Source organism: Neodiprion lecontei, chromosome 6 (assembly GCF_021901455.1).
Source record: "Neodiprion lecontei isolate iyNeoLeco1 chromosome 6, iyNeoLeco1.1, whole genome shotgun sequence".
NCBI lineage: Eukaryota > Metazoa > Arthropoda > Insecta > Hymenoptera > Diprionidae > Neodiprion > Neodiprion lecontei.
In genome coordinates, this window is record NC_060265.1 from 17,431,730 (window position 1) to 17,452,404 (window position 20,675).

At 41.9% G+C, this 20,675-nt stretch overlaps 1 protein-coding gene across 4 annotated transcripts in view; it reads right to left on the reverse strand.

Annotated features, from left to right (window-relative positions):
- Positions 1 to 15,461, reverse strand: part of LOC107225767 (protein groucho) — a 68,015-nt gene extending 52,554 nt beyond the window's left edge. For all 4 annotated transcript variants that reach the window (XM_046743951.1, XM_046743953.1, XM_046743954.1 and 1 more), the window contains exon 1: positions 14,911 to 15,461. In XM_046743951.1, the coding sequence (XP_046599907.1) occupies positions 14,911 to 14,970 (60 nt within the window). In that variant the 5' untranslated portion in view covers positions 14,971 to 15,461. The remainder of the gene's footprint in view (positions 1 to 14,910) is intronic.
- Between the last annotated feature and the right edge of the window lie 5,214 nt (positions 15,462 to 20,675).

Below are 20,675 nucleotides of genomic sequence, written 5' to 3' on the forward strand. Positions count from 1 at the left end.
TACAATGTCGTACAAAAGACGCGCACGTCGCGACGGCGTGGCTTGTGAGTTCGATAATTGAAACGCAAACACGTGGCTAATACGTAGGTACAGGTGTTTAGCAGTTCTGCTGGAAATGCCTTGATAATACGAAAAATATACATCGTCCCGTTCGGTTTGAAGCCGAGGAGCAAAAGGTTCTTTGCTTATTCCTTTCACGTCTACAAAGGTATATTTTCAACTTCACTAATTGTTAGCCGTATTAAGGCGCAGCGGCCGAGCAACGGCGCCGCATTATGCATCGTGGCATTGTTTTCCGTTCTCTGGCGGTGGTGTGTTCTAATAGAGAACCAAAATAGGGTACGCCGCATTATTAAACGACATGGCAAATATCGTCGCACGTTACAGGTACGTACTGGAAAATTGGCTTTTGAAAAGAAAAGGTTATTAACCCCTGATGCAAGTTGGGCTCTATTGGCACATCCTCTAAGGGAGATAGCCGGAGGGGAAGGAAGAAGTTGGGCTTACTAAATTTACTTTATTTACATAAAACTGAAAGTATGTAAGAATCAAAATTAATGATTTGGAACTTTAAACTATTTGCACTGTGTTTTAGGGTGTATGTAAGTGATTTGACGATTTCACGTGACATCAAACGAATCTCTTATTTAATAACTTGATACTTTTGAGCAGTCGCTATTTTAGGATGAGATTCGATGCTCTCTCTACAGTGAGAATACGTAATGTGTGATAAAAGATTTCAAATCTTTGATAGTAATGATTTCAAGCGGTTTTGGATGATAATTTCGAGTGTTACTAAGATAACGATTTCAGATTTTCAGTTAGACATTGTAGTAACAACCTACCGATGATTTTGAGTTCACTGACGAATTGCCGAAAATAGCCGCAACTTTTTAGTTCTAAAATATACATGCCACAAATCGACGACAGATTCTTTAGACCCTACATTTGTTCAGTTGTGAAATGACGTGCTAATAATTTTGTATATACCTGCGATATAAATTCAATTCCAAGCTGTTGGTTACTACCTACCTACCTACTAATAGTAATACTTGTATTTGTCCAGATGAATGAAAAATAAAAAATCGGTTTCGAAACAAAACATTTTACAACCCACGAATAGTACACGTTATACTTCCTTCAGTTTCGTATTCCAATAAGCTAAACATTTGTACATGTAATAACTTGTAAACGCCGTTCGATAAAAAAGCGGCATAGAATATATTTGTACTAGACGACAGACAATAGACATACAGGGAGGGCCAAAAAAAAACCTAACGGATTTAAAACTTGAATAAAATCCGAACACATCAACCAATTTTTAGAAGTTTTCTTTTCACTTTGACTCGAAATGAGAAGAATAAACCGTTCGTTTCATGTTTCAAAATCCGAAAAATCTATTGCATGCCGCAGCCTCGTCAATGGATGACAAAAATTTTTTAACAGCGACGTGTATTTTTCTCTCATTCTTCTTATTTTTCATATTTTAAAATTCTCTAAGAATTCTTATGATCAACGTGATCGAAGATTTCAAATATAAATAATAAGCATACTAAGAGAGAAACACGCATTGTTCTAGATATTTCGTAATTTATTGAACCAAAGTAAATTAGGTCTACAAATCGTAATTAAAGACGGAAAATAAATTGAACATTTTTTAATATTATTTATTTCACCCAGCAACATTTTTGAAACTCATTTTTCAAAAGCTTGTATTTCAGCAAGGAATAAAGATTTTTCAGATTTCCCAACACAAAAGTTTTATTCTTCCAATTTCGAGTTAGAAAAGAGTATCTGAAAATCAGTCGACGCCTTCAGATTTTACTCACGTTTGAAATCGATTTAGTTTTGTTCGGCTCACCCTGTAGGTACGATTATCTCCTCATCTTCACGGATGCCGAAAGGTTTTTCCTTCCCTTTGCCTCTCAGGATCAGAAAGGAATTCCGCGGTTTCGACCGATATATATCGTAACGTAATTCGCTGCTATATTCTCGCGAATGCGGATTGTGCCGACCACGGCAGACGACGTATGCCGCCATCCTCTAACCACTTGCCGCTTTATAAATGCACGTAGGTAGGTAGATGGCGGTGGGTACTCGGTGTACGTGGTCAGTGGTCAGTGGTCAGCGGTCAGCGGTCAGCGGTCAGCGGTCGGTGGCTCAAAGTTGCACCGATCGCTGCTTCGATCCGCGTTATTATACATATGGAGGATTCCACGTCAGTTCGACTAACCTCTGACCCGTGGCTAAATCCAAAAATATTCCAAACAAAATTGAAGTGGGCGGGCAAAACGGTAATTTTTTAACAAATTAATCGTTTTGTTTCTTTGTTTTGGGGGGATTTTCAGAGTCCATATTCCCTGCAACAACAATCCGTAAATTTCAATGAAAATATTTAAAAAATATAAAAATTTCGAAAATATTGTTTTTTTTTTTTTTTTGGTAATTATGATTTTGCAATTTTGAATTTTTATTGAAACTTCCAGATTGTTGTATTAGGTAAGATACATGGAACCCTGAAATTCCCAAAAAAAATTATTTATGAGTTGAAAATTACGGATTTATCTGCTCGCTTTAAATTTTTGTTGAAATAATCTGTCTACCAGGTATGACGTTATATGTAGGTATACTGTGTGGATTACACTTACAGAAATCAACAGAGTAAAAGGTACGGAGGATATCAATTCTACTTTATCCTTTTAATTAACTCTCTTGGAACAGTCGAGGATCCTCGCTAAAATCCCGCCTTCTTGGGTAATTTATTCCATCAGAATGTAGTGCCGCTTTTATTACCGAACAGCGAGACGATGTGTCAAGCCTAATCAGCGATGGTTCATATCATATAACTCGTTTATACACCTATATACGTTACACAGAAAAATAAAATGACACGCGTGTCGAATGAGCGTGCAATTTTCCTAGTATGAATTACGGGGAAAAAATGACGTGTAATAATTACAAAGCACACATGTGCGTAATCATTTATTATAAAATATTTTTTCTATTAATTAACGATAAGAGAAAATTCGAAATACCAAACAGAAATTCGTCTCATGTAGTATATGTATAATTTGTTACAGATAAATAATTTTTTTCGAAACGAAATTATTTAGATGTTTTACCTAGGTAGGGGGAAAAAGTAACGCAATGTTTAAAAATAATGATTTCACCTTCTTTTCTTTGCACCTTGTATACGTGCAAATAAAAAGATCAACTGTTTGAATTTAATTCAACTTAATTGACTTAATTATAGCCACTCGAGATTTTGAACGGTTGCTTTTCTGTTCGATTCATAAACTGTACAATGATACCACCAACGTATGAATGATAGCTTTGTTTTGAAAGGGCTTTCCCCATTCTCTTATAGAACGTTATCGCCTTATATTCGCGTTTATATTACAGAAGGCCAGTGATAAAAATAAAATTTTTATCGCTTTATCGTACGTGAAAATAGATAACAACGGCAAACGTTTTACGAACTTTTATAACTCGTAAAATGTTATACGTATATATGTTTGTACATTAGGGTGGTTCGCCAAAAAAAATTATTTCTTTTCAGTGCTGCTCCCTCATGAAACTGTTGTTTATGATGAAACAAAAATTCCCTGCAAATTCGAGTTCGATCGAATAAGATTTAGAGGGTTCCGTTTTCGAGTTTTCGATTTTACATTGAAATAACACGTAAAAAAATGATCACCTTAATTCACCGTCGATTTTGCATGAAAATATAGACGAAAATGAAAAATATCAAGTATTATATTTAGTACAACAAAGGTCTACAGATGTTTTATTCAATTTTCCATATTTTGAGAATTACTGTGAGTTCAAACTGAAAAAATGGACAAAAATCTAAAATAATCGTTTTATATTCAGAGAAAATTGAAGTTTTTATTATTTTTCATTTTCGTATATATTCTCAAAAGTCAAAAGCGGGACCTCTAAATCTTATACGATCGAGCTCAAATTTGCAGGGGATTTGTTTTTCACCATAAACACATCAGTTTTATGAGGAAGCAGCTCGGTAAAAAAAGAATGATTTTTTTTTGTTTTGTGGCTGAACCACTCTAATTTACATATAAACACGTCGATGAAAAGATTTTTAAATCGGATCTATTTTGGCCCTACGTGCACGCACACTCACACATACGCAGACCCACCATTAGTAAAATACTGGACGAGACGTATAAAATAGATAAGCGGATTGCTGAGGGATAGATATAAGATATGTATCGTCGCGTAGTAGATGCGTGATTGTAGTATAATCTATGTCTATGTACATATAATGTATATACGTACACAAGTACGTTGCACGGAAGACGGTTTTTAAAGAGCGATAAATGACGAAATTCATTTATAGCGTAAAACTCAGTGCGGTGGTTTGTCGACGAGAAAAAGCGCATCGTCATCGTCGCCTTCATTGTCGTCTCGTCACGCCGTCGTGAAGAGAGCGACAAGTTAAATATTTGAACATAGAATTCCTCCGCGAACGGAAAATGTAATTAGTATGGTGACGTATTGTTTGAAAGCTTTACAAACAATTAGCATTGATTGAACACAACGTACTACGTGTACAGAGTGAGTAGCTAACGGTCCGATGATCTAACGCGCATGCGCGAACATTCTAGAGTAAAAGCGGTTGTTTTGTCAGGATGACCAACCGTCACAAGTTCAGATGACTAAGTCGCCGCTATGTATGCGACCGCAAAAATGTTGGTCGTCCTGACGAAACGACTGCTTTTGGTCTAGAATTTTCTCGCATGCGCGTTAGACCATTCGACCGTTAAATACTCACTCTGTACACGTGTACATAATGTTTATTACACTTATTCTCCTATCAAAATGTATAATATAGTATAAGAATGTACTCTGACGGTGAAATTTTTGCAGACGAAGTGTAACGCTATATGCATAGACCTTTTTCGTCTTCCACGATTTTCAGGCTTACGAAGTTTCAGTCTAACCCAAAAATCCAAAATTTAAATATCGTTTCATCACCGTGTCGGATCCGCCATTTTGAATACCGAAAACCAAATTTCAGAATAGAATGGAAATTCATTTATTATTTTTACAACTCGTAACGAGTAAAAAAAATTATCTTTCGATCAAGTTTCGATCGATCGAAAAATCGTATACATGATTTTTTGCGATAAATTAGCCGCGATGAAAGATAACATCTGCAGTCCAGTAATCATAATATTATAAGTATCTATTTGACGCCTGTTATAAACCTATAAAAGCTGATGCAATAGTTATCGTACCGCCTTTGAAATAAAAAATACATAGTAATAATAAGAGACACGGAAATGTTAACGGTATATGCATATCTAAATACGTAGCTCAAAACCGGGGCATTGTTATTGTTGGCTGTGTGGTTATATCTTGACACCAGCATAACGGTATCGGGAATATCCAAAGTGACCCCCTTTTCATGCATTATATTGTCTTATCTAAATACCGCGTTAAACAATCTTTCTTTACACTCAGATTTCATAATAATCCGTGGTCGCTAATCAATTAACGCCGTATACACACAAGCCTCAACGGTTATCCGCAATTGTGATAAAACCACGTGAAAAAGTCCCAACAGAATCATAATTTATAAACAAGGAGAATAACTGTATTACAAAATAAAGAAAAAACGGACATTTATATATTTTCTCAATTGTAATTAGAATAACTCCAAGAGATATTTGAATGATGGAGATAATAACAACGCTGCATTCCAACCTGTTTCAAAAGTTTACTCGACGAAGATTGAACACTTTAACGAATAATTATAATTGATGTTTATAAAACTGTTGATTTTTCATATATGAGCCCAGATCAATAATGTAGTAAATTTTTGGCGACTGATCCAACTTTGGAGAAAATAAAAAAATTAAAGTAAATATATAATGAGCTGCTCGAATAGAGGATAAAATAATAATACAATACGGTTGGGTAACAAGAGCAGATATCGTCAATCCTCCCTCGTCCGCAGAAGAAGCTAAGCTAAAGATCTAACAATAGAAACGACAATATAGCCGGGACGTAATCTGTTAAGTTGGAAAATGGAACGGCAGGCGATACCGAGGACACGTTACAGGCAGGCAGCGGAACGCAGCGGCAGCAGATCGTTATCATTTCGTAGAGATCTGTCTGCAGGTATCTACGGAGCTTTATGGGAACCGAACCTCGGTCGCATATACGTATAACATATTTACACGTACATGTATTATCAGCGAGTGAATTGAGCACAATCGCAGCAGGGAGTAGAAGCCGTCATTCGGAATAATCTGACACCGGAAGTAACGTCAGCATCTGCAGAATACGTGTGACAGGAATTAATACTCATATGATATATACACACACGATCACGTGTGCGGTGTTAATTAATTGTATCATTTTGTCACATCTTTGCCGACGAGTTCACGGAATATTAGATGATGTCACATGATAATCGTATGAGGTGCAATATGTACTCGGCATGTGCTCGAAGCTGGTTCAATGGCATATTGAGGATATGGATTTTTAATTTTCTCTTCGATTTATGTACACTTATCGCATGTAAGAAGAAAATTATTCGTTTTACCATTCTCGCATCGTTAAAAAAGTTTGTCGTTTAATTGTGAAATTCACCCAAACACGTTAGTCGTGGTGATTATCGCGGGTTATTAAACCACATTCGGTAACAAAATCATCATCGATCGAGTGAAATAAAATCGCATCACTGTTTTTTACCATATCTAGCCAATTTCGACGAACCTTGATATGAAATCACGTCGACGATTTCTTATTCTTATTACACACAGAGAAAAATATGTTACTCACTTTGTTGAATATATACATATATTCTTCTAAATAGTAACCGTGATAAAACATTTCATTCGCCGGTACGACAGGCAAATATTTCAATTAATACAACTAACAAAAGACAAAGTTTAGGTAATATTTAGTTGAACGAATATTTACATTATACGGATCACTTAAATATGTCGTAGGATCTGAGGAAATAAATGGCTATTCAATCAAGCCACTGACAGTTTTTTATCAGTGTATACACTGACCACTTTCTAAATGTATATCCAACAAAATTAGTCACTGCCAGAATTTGCTTCCGTAATCATCCTGCTATCTGAGATTTCGCGTAGGTAATCTGACGCAGGATTTTCGGCTTCAAATACATACATATAACCAACTCCATTCGCGTAAATTAATCATGATTTCTCTTTCACGTAATTCTGTTAAATCCGTATAGCACGGAAATAACAGAGTATAAAAAAGAAAAAATTCCAAGTTCAAGTCGGTTTAAAACTCCGCAATGCGTGGAGTCGATAATTATTCAGTCAAATCTCGGTCTGTTCGATGAACGACGAAGAACTTTATCCGCCCGTAAATTCCGCCCTGTTAATTACAAGCATCTAGAGAATACGTGATAATTATCATAAAAATATACAGAAACACAGGTATGTAATATTAATGTAATATAAGGTATGCACAATGCAGCGGTATTAAGGGACTGTTGGTAGAAAATTCAAGCTTTCAAGATCCGCGTTGAGAACCTCTGGGACGAATAAACAGAACTGTATTGTATTTGGGGGCTTAGCCTGGCAAATATTAGCCACCATATCGCTTATGGTGCTTGTTGAACGAGGGCGACGCCGAGGGTTCGGGGCGGCGAGAGGGAGAGAGAAAGAGAAAGAGAGAGAGAGAGAGAGAGAGAGAGAGAGAGAGAGAGAGAGCCAGGGGTAGGTAGAACTTCATCGGTGAGTCACACACGTGCCTACGTATAAGTATTGGGTGGCTGTAGGTACTATATATAAGTTACACGTATTACAGACACACATGCATGGGTAAGTGGGAGGGGGAGGGGTGTTTGTCTGTCCGTTCGTAGGTCTGTTTGTCCTCGCTCTCGGTGTTTGAAGAACGTCGGTGCTCGGTCTGTGCAAACCCCTCATTATTGCGAACAGTGTACATAATCTATATATACACACACGCACGCGCATAGACGCAAGTAAACAAACGCACACATCCGCACCCACGTGCTCCGCCGTGCAAAATCCTGCTTTACACCGCGTTGCACATCCTGCTGCAGTTACGCCTCGCGATCGCTTGTGCACTTATGATAGAGGCGTATTAAGAGACCGGCCGAATAATCAGTATAGTCCTATAGATTCTGCGCATTTTTCGATGCATCGGAAAGCCATTGGATACCACGTGGATCGAAGTCTTCATATTTTAGTGCGAGTTTCGGGTTTTGTCTCAATGATAATAAAATTCTAGCGTCAGGATCAAGAGTCACGAACTTTGTGCACTTTTTTCTTTTCTTTTTGTTTCGTAATAAGAGGTCAGATATTTTGAGGATACTCTAAAACTTTTTGATTCCTGGAAACTTTCGTAAATTGCCATTTTGATGTTGTTACAGAAATTTACAAACGTCGTGATCATTGAACGTGTATTGACACACGATATATATATACCGTTGTGATATTTTCTGCGGAAACCCTTCTGACCATCGCTGGAATTCCTTCATTTTTCCAGCCTGTGAAAATTCTTCGAAATTTCCGCAAGGTTTTCAAAAATTTCAACTATTTATACGGCCATGGCATCTTGCCGTTACTAAGGAAAAAAATGTCGCTAGTGGATAAAAAAAGATCGCGGGAACGTCATTTTTTTGAAGGTGTTGTGATTGGATTGAAAAAGTGAACAAGTTTTTCGCCTCGTAAACTCGTCCTGAGCACGTAAATCGAATTTCCGTAAAATGACTCAGTCCCGTTAGGTTTTTAAGTGATCGATACAATTGCGCTAAAACACCGTGTCCCTGAAATTGTTTGATAAATGGGAAATGATTTGGGTAAAAGTAATATAATATTGTAATTTTAAGTACATTTAGCTATTTTTAATAGTGTTGCAGGCTCGTTGAACAAATAGATTTCATTATAATGAGTATAGTTTGTGATTGGCAAAGGGACGATGTTAATGTGTCAATAACTCGTGCGGTCTATACAAGGTCTAGGTTAATCCAGTCCCAAAAAAAAGTACAGCACTAATGATTCTTGGAGACGGCCGAATCATTCCCTTCCAGCCCGATGATTGAAAGCCGAACCTTATCGATTGGCGAGAACCAATTTGCAGCCGGAATTTGATCCGCTGAATTTCCGATACAGGATACGAGGTATACGTATGGAAGGTAAAATAAATTTACACCGGTATGATACGATGCGATAGAAAAAAGAAAAAGAGGGTAAAAAAAAAATATCTGTATGTACGTAAGCATGTTTCTTTTCCCCGGGTATATTACATAAGGTGCGAAAAGTGTGTGTGTGGATGACGACGCTGCTGCTGCTGCTGCTGCCACACTGAAGAATGTACCTTCGGCTAATGGGGTACGAGGGGTCGGAGAAGAGGGGCTTTCAGATTAGCTCGAGGGCTAAGCTGCTGCGCTGCGGTGCGGCCTTTGGGTGGGTCAAGTTGTGTGTAGCGCCAGAAGAATGAGATTTATGCTCATTACGGGTAAATTGGTTAATGGCTCGCGTCGTCTGCAGAAATAGGCTTTCCGCACAGCACTGACTCCTCGACTGGCCAAATTCCCTCTCTCTCTCTCTCCCTCCCTCCCTTTCTCGCCACGTCGGCGAACCTTTCACCGCAGAGGGTATTCGGTGAAAGAGGCCACCCGAGGCAACTCCGTGTTCTCCGCTACCGCCGAAGAATGACGCGTGCCCGGTCGATCCCGGATTTTGCGAGTACAGCCTCTTTCACCGAATATACACCCAGTATATACCAATAACATGTACGTATTGTACATAGGTGTGTGCATATACGTATATATAATATATAAATACGAATGTGTATGTACAGAGCTGAAAAATATTCTCGGAATGGGATTACCGCTGGCGGATCTCTGGTCCGAGCTGAGCGAAGAAAATTACGACGTAGCACACAAATCGTTCGCTTTAAGGGGAATTGCTACGGGAGCCGGGGGGAAAGGACCGAAAAACAAACCCGAGGGGATTCGCCGAGACTATATCCAAAACTCCTTTCAATCTCGGTATTCTCTGTTATACCTCACTTATACGGTTTCATCTAATGGCTATGGTTTCTCGTACATCAGAAACGATATCTAATCAATTTCATGCCGGTCGTTATTATATTAAGAGCGAAATGTATCTTGTACAAGCAATTGTGAACAGTTGTGTAAATCAGTACGCATGAATATACGCGACTTTTTACTTGAAAAAATTGTAATTTTGTTTATTATATTGAAAATGTAATAAACAGCATCCTATCACATCAGCCTTTTTATCGTCATTGTTTTTCCACTATTCTCTACAGTTCTTTCCAAAATGTGTACCGATTGATAAAATTCAGCTTCAATTTATATGAAATTTTATCGAGAGCATTATTTTACGTGGCTCGGAACTTCTTGAGGCACAAAAAAACATTCATTCAAAAGCGATTATCATCTCTCAACGAAATATATACGATTAGTATTTTTTCAAACATTCAATTTTTTTAACAACATATCAAGTTAATTGGTATTACAGATTCTTTGACAAAACTTACAAAAACCATTATAAGAAAATTTCCAACACCAGTGGCCAATAAACTGGAAAATTTCAAGCTAGCAGATTGTGAGCGATGAAAATTTCATCGATGAATCTCTTCATAATTTATCGTTCTCAATCTTTTCGATTGTCACTTCGTTCCTGCCACCCAGAGAAAAAAAAAAAAAAAGAGAGAGAGATAAAGATGTTTATCGGCGTTTAGAATAAGAACGATTTGAAACGACGAAACTGACGTTGGTAATTCCCCCGAACCCGTAATCGTCGTCGGAATGTCCTCTGTGGACTTTTGAGTGTCTCTGAAAAAGGCCTTCTCCACCTCCTCCTCCTCCTGGTCGGTCCCTCATTCTCATCAAGATTAGGGTGAGCGTGCACGAAAGCTGTGCGTGTGTACACATATACATATATTTATATAATGCAGTGTCACGTAGGTAGGCGCTAGCTGTCCTGGGGGATGGTGTCATGATTATATTATCGGCACCGAAGCCCTCTTCGGCCCCCCAGGGATGTTCTCGCCCTTCGTTCGCCCTTCCACCCTCCTTCTTCCCTGTCGACGAGGGACTCTCTCTCCACCCCAATATACGCCTGGATCGTCGCACATGCATATAATACGACTTGAACGCGATCCGGGTAGGTACGCATAAACCCACCTTCGCTGCAGCTCTGCCAGGGTCGAGAGTCCTGCGCCTGACATAATAGCCGATGTCCCGAGGGACCAGACGAGGACCCCCGGGGTACCTAGGGGCCCTTTGTTCCACCTTCCTCGAAGGGCAATACGCAGAAGCAGGCAGCTGTAGTTCGATCGCACCTTTTCCCCGATTCCTCGTAGCTCGCTCCGTCGTGCTCGACCCACCGAATCTTTCCTCTCCCTTCCTTCCGTGGAAGGTGCAGGTTACGCCACTTGAAAAAAGGTCTTCTTCGGATTTCCCCTTCAATGATTGCGTGTGCAGTATATACCTACTTTTTGGGGTTTCCGGATATTGCGTTTCTGCACCGGACTCGTATATTTTTTCTATTATTAATTATTGTTATGTAGTTAACGAGCGTTAATTGGTGCTCATAAATACCTTAATGGTTTTATAACAAGTACATATCGCGGCACGTCAACAGATTTTCCGAAACCTCGACCGTTACGAGATTATTTTGAATTATTCAATTACTACAAATGAGAATTTCAACAATTGTTTGCCATCGCAAATTTCAACGCCGTCGATGAAACACGGTCTTCTCCTCCGTTATCGCAATACAGGTATAATAATATGCGGTACCTAAATACCTACATGTGAAAGGTTTTATTTTCTTCGCACGAAAAGTAGGAAATAAGTAAATGTGTATCATTATAACGTGCATCGAATTGAGTTTAGACTCAACATTAAATACCGTAAACATAAATAACGGATACCAATAGGATGATTGCAATAATTTATATTATAAGCTACAATACATTCAACCTTTATATTCGGCACGCAATTGAAAACGATTGCAATAACCGTTGTTTATATGTATATACCAGTGGCAGTCATATCACCGAATCAGGGGGAGAACGATGGAGTTGGTTGTATATTGAGTAAACTTTGATCGAATGAATCCACAATATGCAGCACTCGGTGTGTGTGTGTGTGTAATGCCAGCCATACAAAGTACAATGTATATACGTATATGATACAATACAGAGCCAGGCGGGAATTGTCTTTCAATTAGTTTACGAGGCCGCGGATCGTTTCGCGCCATCGTCATCCCTTTTGTGTCCTCGACTTTTCACGCAAGTTCCACGATACGCACACATGCAGCGCGTAGATGGGGGTGGAAAAGTGTGCGGGGAATATTGCCGGTGGCGGATATGAACGGAAACAGACTGCACCGAATCCCTCTAATGGATACCTAGCTCGGTGTGTATATAATATACACACACACACACACATGCGCGCGCGCACGCACCCTAAATACAGGCAATTTACCGAAAGCCATCGGCTCTCATAAAAGTGTCGTTTCGGGGATAAGGGGTCGTCGCTTTGTAGGTCCCCCTGTCCTCCCTCGGCGACCCGACAACAACCCGGGTTCCAGGAATGAAAATAATTCCCCCCGACCCCGGCTCGGGGGAAAGCCAAACCGACCAGCCGAACCACCCCGTCACGATTCATGACGCTTCTATCCATCTATCTATCTATCTATCTATATATCTATCTATCCATCTATCTATCTATCGCTGGCTCGCTGACTGGGAGCTCGAGCGACGCAACCCTCGCAGGCACCGACACCTAGCAGCTACAAGCCGGTACGAGGGTCGTGTAGAGGAGGCGAAGGGTGTTTGGTTGCACCCTCCCTCTTTGTACGGCGACACCACTGCTCGACGGTGAGATACGAGGGCTGTTAACTGTTCAAACATCCTCGCAGCACGTGCAGGTAGAACCTGGGTTTATAAGGCTTTTACTTTCTAGAAGATATGTAGAACAGCGTTCCTGTGCAGCGAGCAGTCTCCCTGGCGCACCATTTTCCTTCCTTCCTTGCTCATTTCTCCTCGACGACGGTTCGGCTGTACAACTTGTAAGACACCGTGTATGCATTGGTATAATTTAATGCCGAAATCACGTCCGGCTGAAAAGTACGTGGGCACGGAGCCGGGATATTACACCTCGGTGAATGATGTAGAATTTTGCTACGTTGACTTAACGACGCATGGTGTGAAATTCGGTAAGACATGTTTAATTAAAAGGTAAAGCGAAAGACACGCGTACCTTGCAAACTCACTCGTAGCAGCGGTATGTGGCGGTATAAAAAATTACTGTTCAATCAAGTTATTTGTAATGTAACAGGCACAACTGCAATTTTGGCAATTTCACACAAACGGAATACAGAAGAAATATAAAAACAAATTGTGTGTAACGGGACCGATCGCTGCTTCAACGACTAAATTGTTCTGGTTTTTTACCAAACGAATCGATAACGATCACCAGAACGGAGAACCGAGCAGGTACATATTCAAGGTTGAAGGTTTTAGCAAAAGTATCTAACGACCGTAAGTAAATGACAACGGTAGGTACGAGGTACGCGCGTCCTTCAAGACTGTAACAAAAAGGAAATAATGGAAACGGCAAAAGAGATCTCGAGTTATCCAGACGAATCATTGTTCACGCGTCACAGTTTGCTGCCGCTACAAGTATAGTCTGTATGCCTATTACGTACAACCAATACGTATCTTCGAAATTGCTTCCAATTGAATCGTACAGCGATGACGTGTTGAAACTGCAGTTCAAAGATTTTTTTACATCCGTGTTAAAAATTGCAACGGTGAGTTTTTACGCTCTTTCTTTTTACCGTCAGTTTGTTTCGTTTCGGTTAAGCTGCTCGGAATTTTGGTATCTTGGAGATGTTTTATTTTATTTTTTTTTGCAAGTCTGTACAGAACGCTGTGTAACACGATTTGCCGGATGTAGATATAATAAAATACGAAGTTCAACATCGCGGATTCAATTATGCGGTATTTCAAATTCCCGGAGCATGGTACTTTGTTTTCTATTTCGAAGTTATTTGACGCCCGAGTTCCGAATTCCCGTTACATCTGCGTAACTTTCCGACGTTGAAAATAGCCGCAATCAAGTTTGAAAACTCATACGACTTCCTCGCAAATTGGGATAGCGTGAATATATAAACCATTCTACGTCAAATCTCTAGACGTTTATCGTTCGTCCCGCATGCAAGCCCGAAGAAAAATATGTGAAGAAAATAGAACGAAATCACCGAGGCCGGAAACGAGCGTCAAATGAAATCGTGAAACGATGATAAACGGCATTAATATGTCGGCATCGATTAGGACGCGACGATCGCGATGAGAGATCATATTCTTGTTAGTACCAATAAACCGCTGGTTCAAAAATACGAACGAACGTTGTAACAAATTAATAATAGTGTACGCGGTAAACATAGATGTATAATATAATATACACATGTGAATTTACGTCTGGATGATAAATAGGACAAATATAATACAGCGGTGGCGGTAGGAGGAGGGGAGGAGGTGAAAAGGGGAGAGAGAGCGATAATATTTGTACAGGTTGCACAAACTTTAGAAGCGGTCGATCAACGCGACGGCGTCCATTTCGTGCAACGCGACGGCAACAGTTGTGTCAACTGGGTGAACGCGACATGTGACGACGATGACGAATAACGCGAACGCGGGCGGTGCCGGCGAAAATAGTAATCGCCAGTTTCTTCATTTCAGTCGGCAATTTCATTTCAATTGCACGTCCAATATTTTTGTCGTTCCGAACGTTTCGAACGATTCGAACGTTTCAGAGGGAAATCTTTCGCGGTTATGCTCTCGTTCGTCAAGTGTGTAAAAATAGAAACAAGAGAATGACAAAATTCTCACCGGATGACGGGCAGCTGCCGCGGCAACAGCTGCCGCGTTGATCCCGGCGCTTGGATACATCCTCCGTTCCGTTGGTTTGAGGGAAAGCGGTTTCGTCCGATAAGGGGTTCTCCTTTTTTCTATAAATATACGCACAGCGGATCCAATCACGCGATAAAATGTGCGTAAGGAAGGTTTCGAGGCACGCACGCACGCACACACATACACACACAGAGAGAGAGAGAGAGAGAGACGCAAGCTCACGGCACGCAGGTTTAACCGACGACCTGTATCACCGGTCAGAGCATTGCTCGGCACAAACTGCACAGTGCACACCACCGATCACGGTTCACAGAACCATCGGAGAACACGACGGCATCGCAACACCGCGTCGCACCGCACAATTCACAACGTTGAACAGAGACACTTGACGCACTTAGTTGTGTCAGATTATTATCCATTCGCTTGCAGCGGCACGGACGAGCGTCAGGTGCCCGACTATCCGTTTTCAAGACGCCAACGTGCGAGACTGACGTTAAAACTCGACCACTGCGCGCGCGGGTCGCGTATCAACTATCAACTGCCGGTAGAGCCGAAGGGGAACCGCACTTCCCCCACCCTTGCGACCCGAAGCACCACGTGGCCCGCCAGCTTCTCCTCTTTTACTCCCCTCCGTATACCGCCGCCGTACAGCTCTTAAGGATGTGGCGCGCGTACAGTCCGGTGAAAAAGTGAAGAGTGAAATTGAAGGTGAACGAGCTCAAGTACGATATTTTTTTGTTAACTTGATTACATGATACTTGAATATTGGGAATTCGTCAAATTCGTACGACTCTAAGTCACGATCATGATTTTATCGGAAATTGAAATTAAAAAATATCTACACCAAAACTTGAAACATTAACTTGGATAGAGATTCCCTGTTTCGAATCGCTTGATACTGTTAAACGATTTGAATCATAGATTCGGTCAATTTCACTCCACGATGGCTTATTTTGTTGAGAAAATTGGTTTTCACAAATTCACCGAGACAGATTGACTGAAGCAGCCCATTTGAAAAGTTGTCACTTTAAATAGGTTATATTTCTAGTAATTACATGAATGTTGAAACCGAGAGATATCTTTTTGGTTATATCTTCTAATCACCGGAAACATAACCTATTTAAATTGACAACTTTTGAAACGGGCTGCTTCGGTATTGTAAGTGCGGAATAGGAATTGGACCGCACTCGAGTGTAAATGTGGATTATAAAAATTCGAGCCTATGCTATGTTCACAAAGATTGAGCCTATGTCTGCTGATTCCATGTTGCCAAAGTAACAGCCTCGTCGAAAATCGTTGCGGCCAAGTGTATACCGTACAAACGTTTTTGGGATATGCATTTGTAAAAGAAACAAGTCCAGACGTTCTTAGTTTCGTATTCAATTTACTTTACAATTAGCCGGAGATTTGGAATCCTGGTTTTACCGCACGTCTCCGCTTGTTCCGACACATTTTTCTTCGGTCTGTACACCCGATTCGCATCCTTAACGAAGCGCAAAGCCGGCGTATTCCCCCCTCCCCGCCCCGTTCCGGGCCCGTGAGCCAATCCTCGTTGCCATTCCGGCGCGAACCGCTATACTTGGCGGTACGGAAGCAGTGACACTTCGTGTCGCCGCGATGCACCGTCGCGGCGATGCGGTGCGGTGCAAAATGGTCGCAGTAGCCGAGACGCGACTGTATGTGTCTTCGTACACCAGCAAGGCTGATCAAAGATTGACGCGCGGGAGACTTGAACCGTGGCTTCGCGCGTCGAGTACCCATACATATGAGGTGTAGGAGAGGTGTATCGGAGTTTCCGCGCCGCTGCACTTTGCGTCGAGGAGCTTCGGTTATACGTCGAAGCGTAGTCGAGACGAAGGCGATGATTAAGTTTTGTCACGGCACGTACGTACGAGGCAATAAAATTGTAGAAAGAAACCGCCGCGTGGATGGTTTTGTTTCTCGATACGCACACGTTATTATCCTGTCTTAATTATGTTTATTTCAGAATCGCGTAGCTCTTCGGAACGAAATCGTCCTCTTTTAATCGGACACACGTATACGTGTAAAATGTGTATTATGTAAATGAAATATATTTAACACAGAGAATATCTATCGCGGAAAAATATACGATGTTCAATACGCCGATCCGAAAGCGGATTACTGCACGTATGCTCCGCGTTTAATTCTGCAACAACAATGAAAAGTAGCTGCAACAAGGAGCATTGTATACACGTCGAATCGGCCGCTGCATAAGGAGCAGGGTCCAAATCGCGTACGTGAAAAGAGACGCACGTCAAACCATCACGGCGAATAATCACCGACTTACTTACATAGCTATAGAGCACGGAGTGCAAGGAAGAGGGTCACGATGCAAGCGCGCCGTCCGCGTTTGTAATCGGGGGCGCATTCGAGAATGTGTTTATTGGTTAATTGCATCATTCTTGCCGAGAGTCCGACTGCCAACTGGCATCTTCGTCAATTGCTCCTTCCTTGCATCGATGCGCGCCGCACGTGTGATGGACTCTCTCGAACTGCACGCTGCGGAGACACCGCGGATTATTATACATTACTTTCGTTCGGTTGCATGCACGCGGGAAGTAGATATTCAGCGCGTATATCGAGAGTTCGTTTTAAAAGGACTTGCTCGAAGCGCGCGCGATTCAACCTACTCAATTTTGATCGGCTGGCATCTGTGTTCGCAGCCTGAACCAAGCCTTCCCTGGCAAGAACAAAATCCCTAGACTCGACCGGTTGACAAGTGACAGTCAACCATAACCTCTGGCCTATTAAGAACCGCCGGGTCACGGCGCCACTGAGATCCACTGCGCATCGCTGCCTATCATGCTGGTGACATTTTTACGAAGTTGGCTACACTTGTAAACTAGACGAGTTGCAGTTGTCGCGCAGATCCTTTCAAGAAGAACTCACGGTATCATATTCATTCACACCCCGATGCACAATGTCTTGCATTAGGCGTATACTTTTGTTGGCGTAGGTACGTACCTACTGGAACTATACGTACGCTGTGTAATCTTGAGCAGTTATCTTGTACAATAGATATCTTCTACGCTACGTCAAGGAATGTGTAAGCACGTTATATCGGTTAACGATAATTAATATAGCTGAGCGACTCCCGAACTAGTCGTCGTCTAAAATGTTATTTATATTCAGTATTCGTATAATCAACTAGTATGTATTTATAGACACATACCTATGTGTGCCAATACCCGGCTATTATATTTAACGCCTGACTTATCTGAGGACATGTACATATTTACACAAGTGAGCGGACACGTAGTACGGTGATGGACGCTTGTAAAGTTGCATGCCGATGGGAAATCTATCGGAAAACCCTAGAAGAGTCACACACGTATACGGATAAGGACGATACTTTACCGCTAGCATGTGATACACAAGTGTCGTAACGCGCGGTGTAAGAACATGGGTAGCCGGTGTAAGTATAGGCACAGTCGCGGTGTCTGTATGGCGTATGGGATGTATAGTCCCGTCAAAGAAGTTAGAAGATATATACTTCTCAAGACGTTGGGCCGAATGTTATTAAAACACTATCCCGACAACTCGGTTACGTAGCCTACCAAAAACTTCTGAGAGCTGGCATTATTGTATAACTCATTTTAATGTCCAAACCGATACTTTTATTCAAGTTTAATGGATCGCAGCTCATTACGCTTGCGGGAATGATTTATTTGAAAATCTTTCCGGATCGATGTTCCATTGATTAGCTTCTGGATTAATCCGTCGACATTATCCAAGTTATAAATAACAAACCACGGCAATCGGTCATCTTCGGAAGTATGTTGGTGTGTACATTACAACATTAATGCTAATATGCTACATTGCGGTATATTAATCCGATGAGATTTCCGTAGAAGTCACAATCAATTGCGAAGAAAATGAGCCTTACTTTTGCAGAGACTGGTATACTATTGTTCGAATCAAGTTTTATTTCACGACGTTGTGCAGTTGCACGATATTATTTCGTAGTTTGTTTATTTCGACACTTTTGATCAGATTGCTTGATCCCTAATGTAAAGCCACACCTGCAGTCACCCGTGACCACGCCTGAGGTTTATTATGATCAGAGTGATATTTTATCCACGGTGTGTAAGCTAGCTGGACGCGTAAAAATTCTTGGGACATTCGGGAACCGCACGTTATGCCTGCGCCTTACACAGGGTATATGCGTTATATATATATATATATATATAAACTATATATATACTATAATGCGAGAATAGCGTAGGTGCAAGGAGCGAAGGAGGTATAAAAGAATGTCCGTAATGAGTACATACACTATATCTGCATACATAGATGCCTGCATAGGTCTGTTCAAAATGGCGGCGGGTAGATCGTGTGTGGGTACACAAGGCATGTATGTACGTACTACCTATGTATGCATATGCGCCCATCTGGATATGCATACAAGGGTGGTTTTGTGTACCTATCCGCATTACACGGGGCACATCTAGCCACGCGGGGAAACCAAGAGCGAAGAGCCTGGTAAAACTCCGGAGCGAGTTTCTATACACACCGCGAACTCGCCTCCCGTTCCTTCCGTCCTTCCTTCCCTTGTTCGTACGTTAGTTCGTTCGTTCGTTCGTTCGTTCGTTCTTTGCGAAGTCCCGGTCGGATTGCGCTGCCGCTGCAGTTCGATGCGAAACGCGAATGCTCTTCACTGATTTCCTTCTCTAAATATGGCCGCCGCGTCTTTCCCCCTTTGCGACCGCGTTCCCTCTCGCCGTATTTCCCGGATCCGCTATCCTCGGTCGACCGAAGGTTCTACTTGATTGCCGGGGCATCTTAAACCCGGCGAGTCCGCGCGGAGCGTCGACCCGGGACTCGGAGCCTATAAGAACGCCGGACGAACGACGGGGGCCAATCTTGGCGTGGAAAAATCGGAGTTACGCCCAGCGGGAATAAATAGGCGTATCGGTCGGCAAAAACGCCAACCGCGTTATCGGCTCTTGGCACGTGGGCCAATGGCGACGCGTCTCGAGACGAGCCGGCTCGGCGCTCACTCCGCGCGGACCGATTCCGCAGGCCTTTATTATACTTTATGTACCCCAGGCGGAAGGGGTGCCGTCGAGCGACCCAGGGGTCGTGGCAAAAACATGCAGCACGGAAGGTTTCCGAACCTTTCTGTTCCTAACCCCCGGGCCTGGGGTTTGGGGTTGGGGTCGGTCGGGGCCCGACTCCGGACCCGACACCAGCCTCGGCTCGACTGCCGGCGGAGAGGGTATACGGGGTCTGACGTGGAACCAATTAATACCGAACGAAATGGCCGGGTTCGAGTTACTCGGGACGCAGGAATTTCAAACAGACTCGTTCACAAAGAGCGCCTGGCGTTTAGGCGCTCCGAGCGCGCCCGTTGTGTGAGCGAGTGTGTATTATACCCTCGGAAACGGTTTTGCACCGCGAGGCTAAACACGCCCGTTAACCGGGGCTAAAAACGAGGCGATTTTTATTTCTCATTTCACATTGTTTTCCTTTATTTTTCCCTCTTTTTTGTTTAAACATAATCTTCTTTTATTTTCACATTTTCAAGGAATATATATTACTACCTACCGTAACCTGGAAACTTGCACGTAAACGTCGCCTCCGAGCCACGGGATTTTTCGAATCACGCGAGGAACGCGCGGATAATGTTCGTACCCACGTGTACGTTTGTGTAGAAGAGGTTGTACCTACTCTCACGCGCTTTTGAAACCTCCGCGACGCGACTCGACTCGACGGGATGGGCC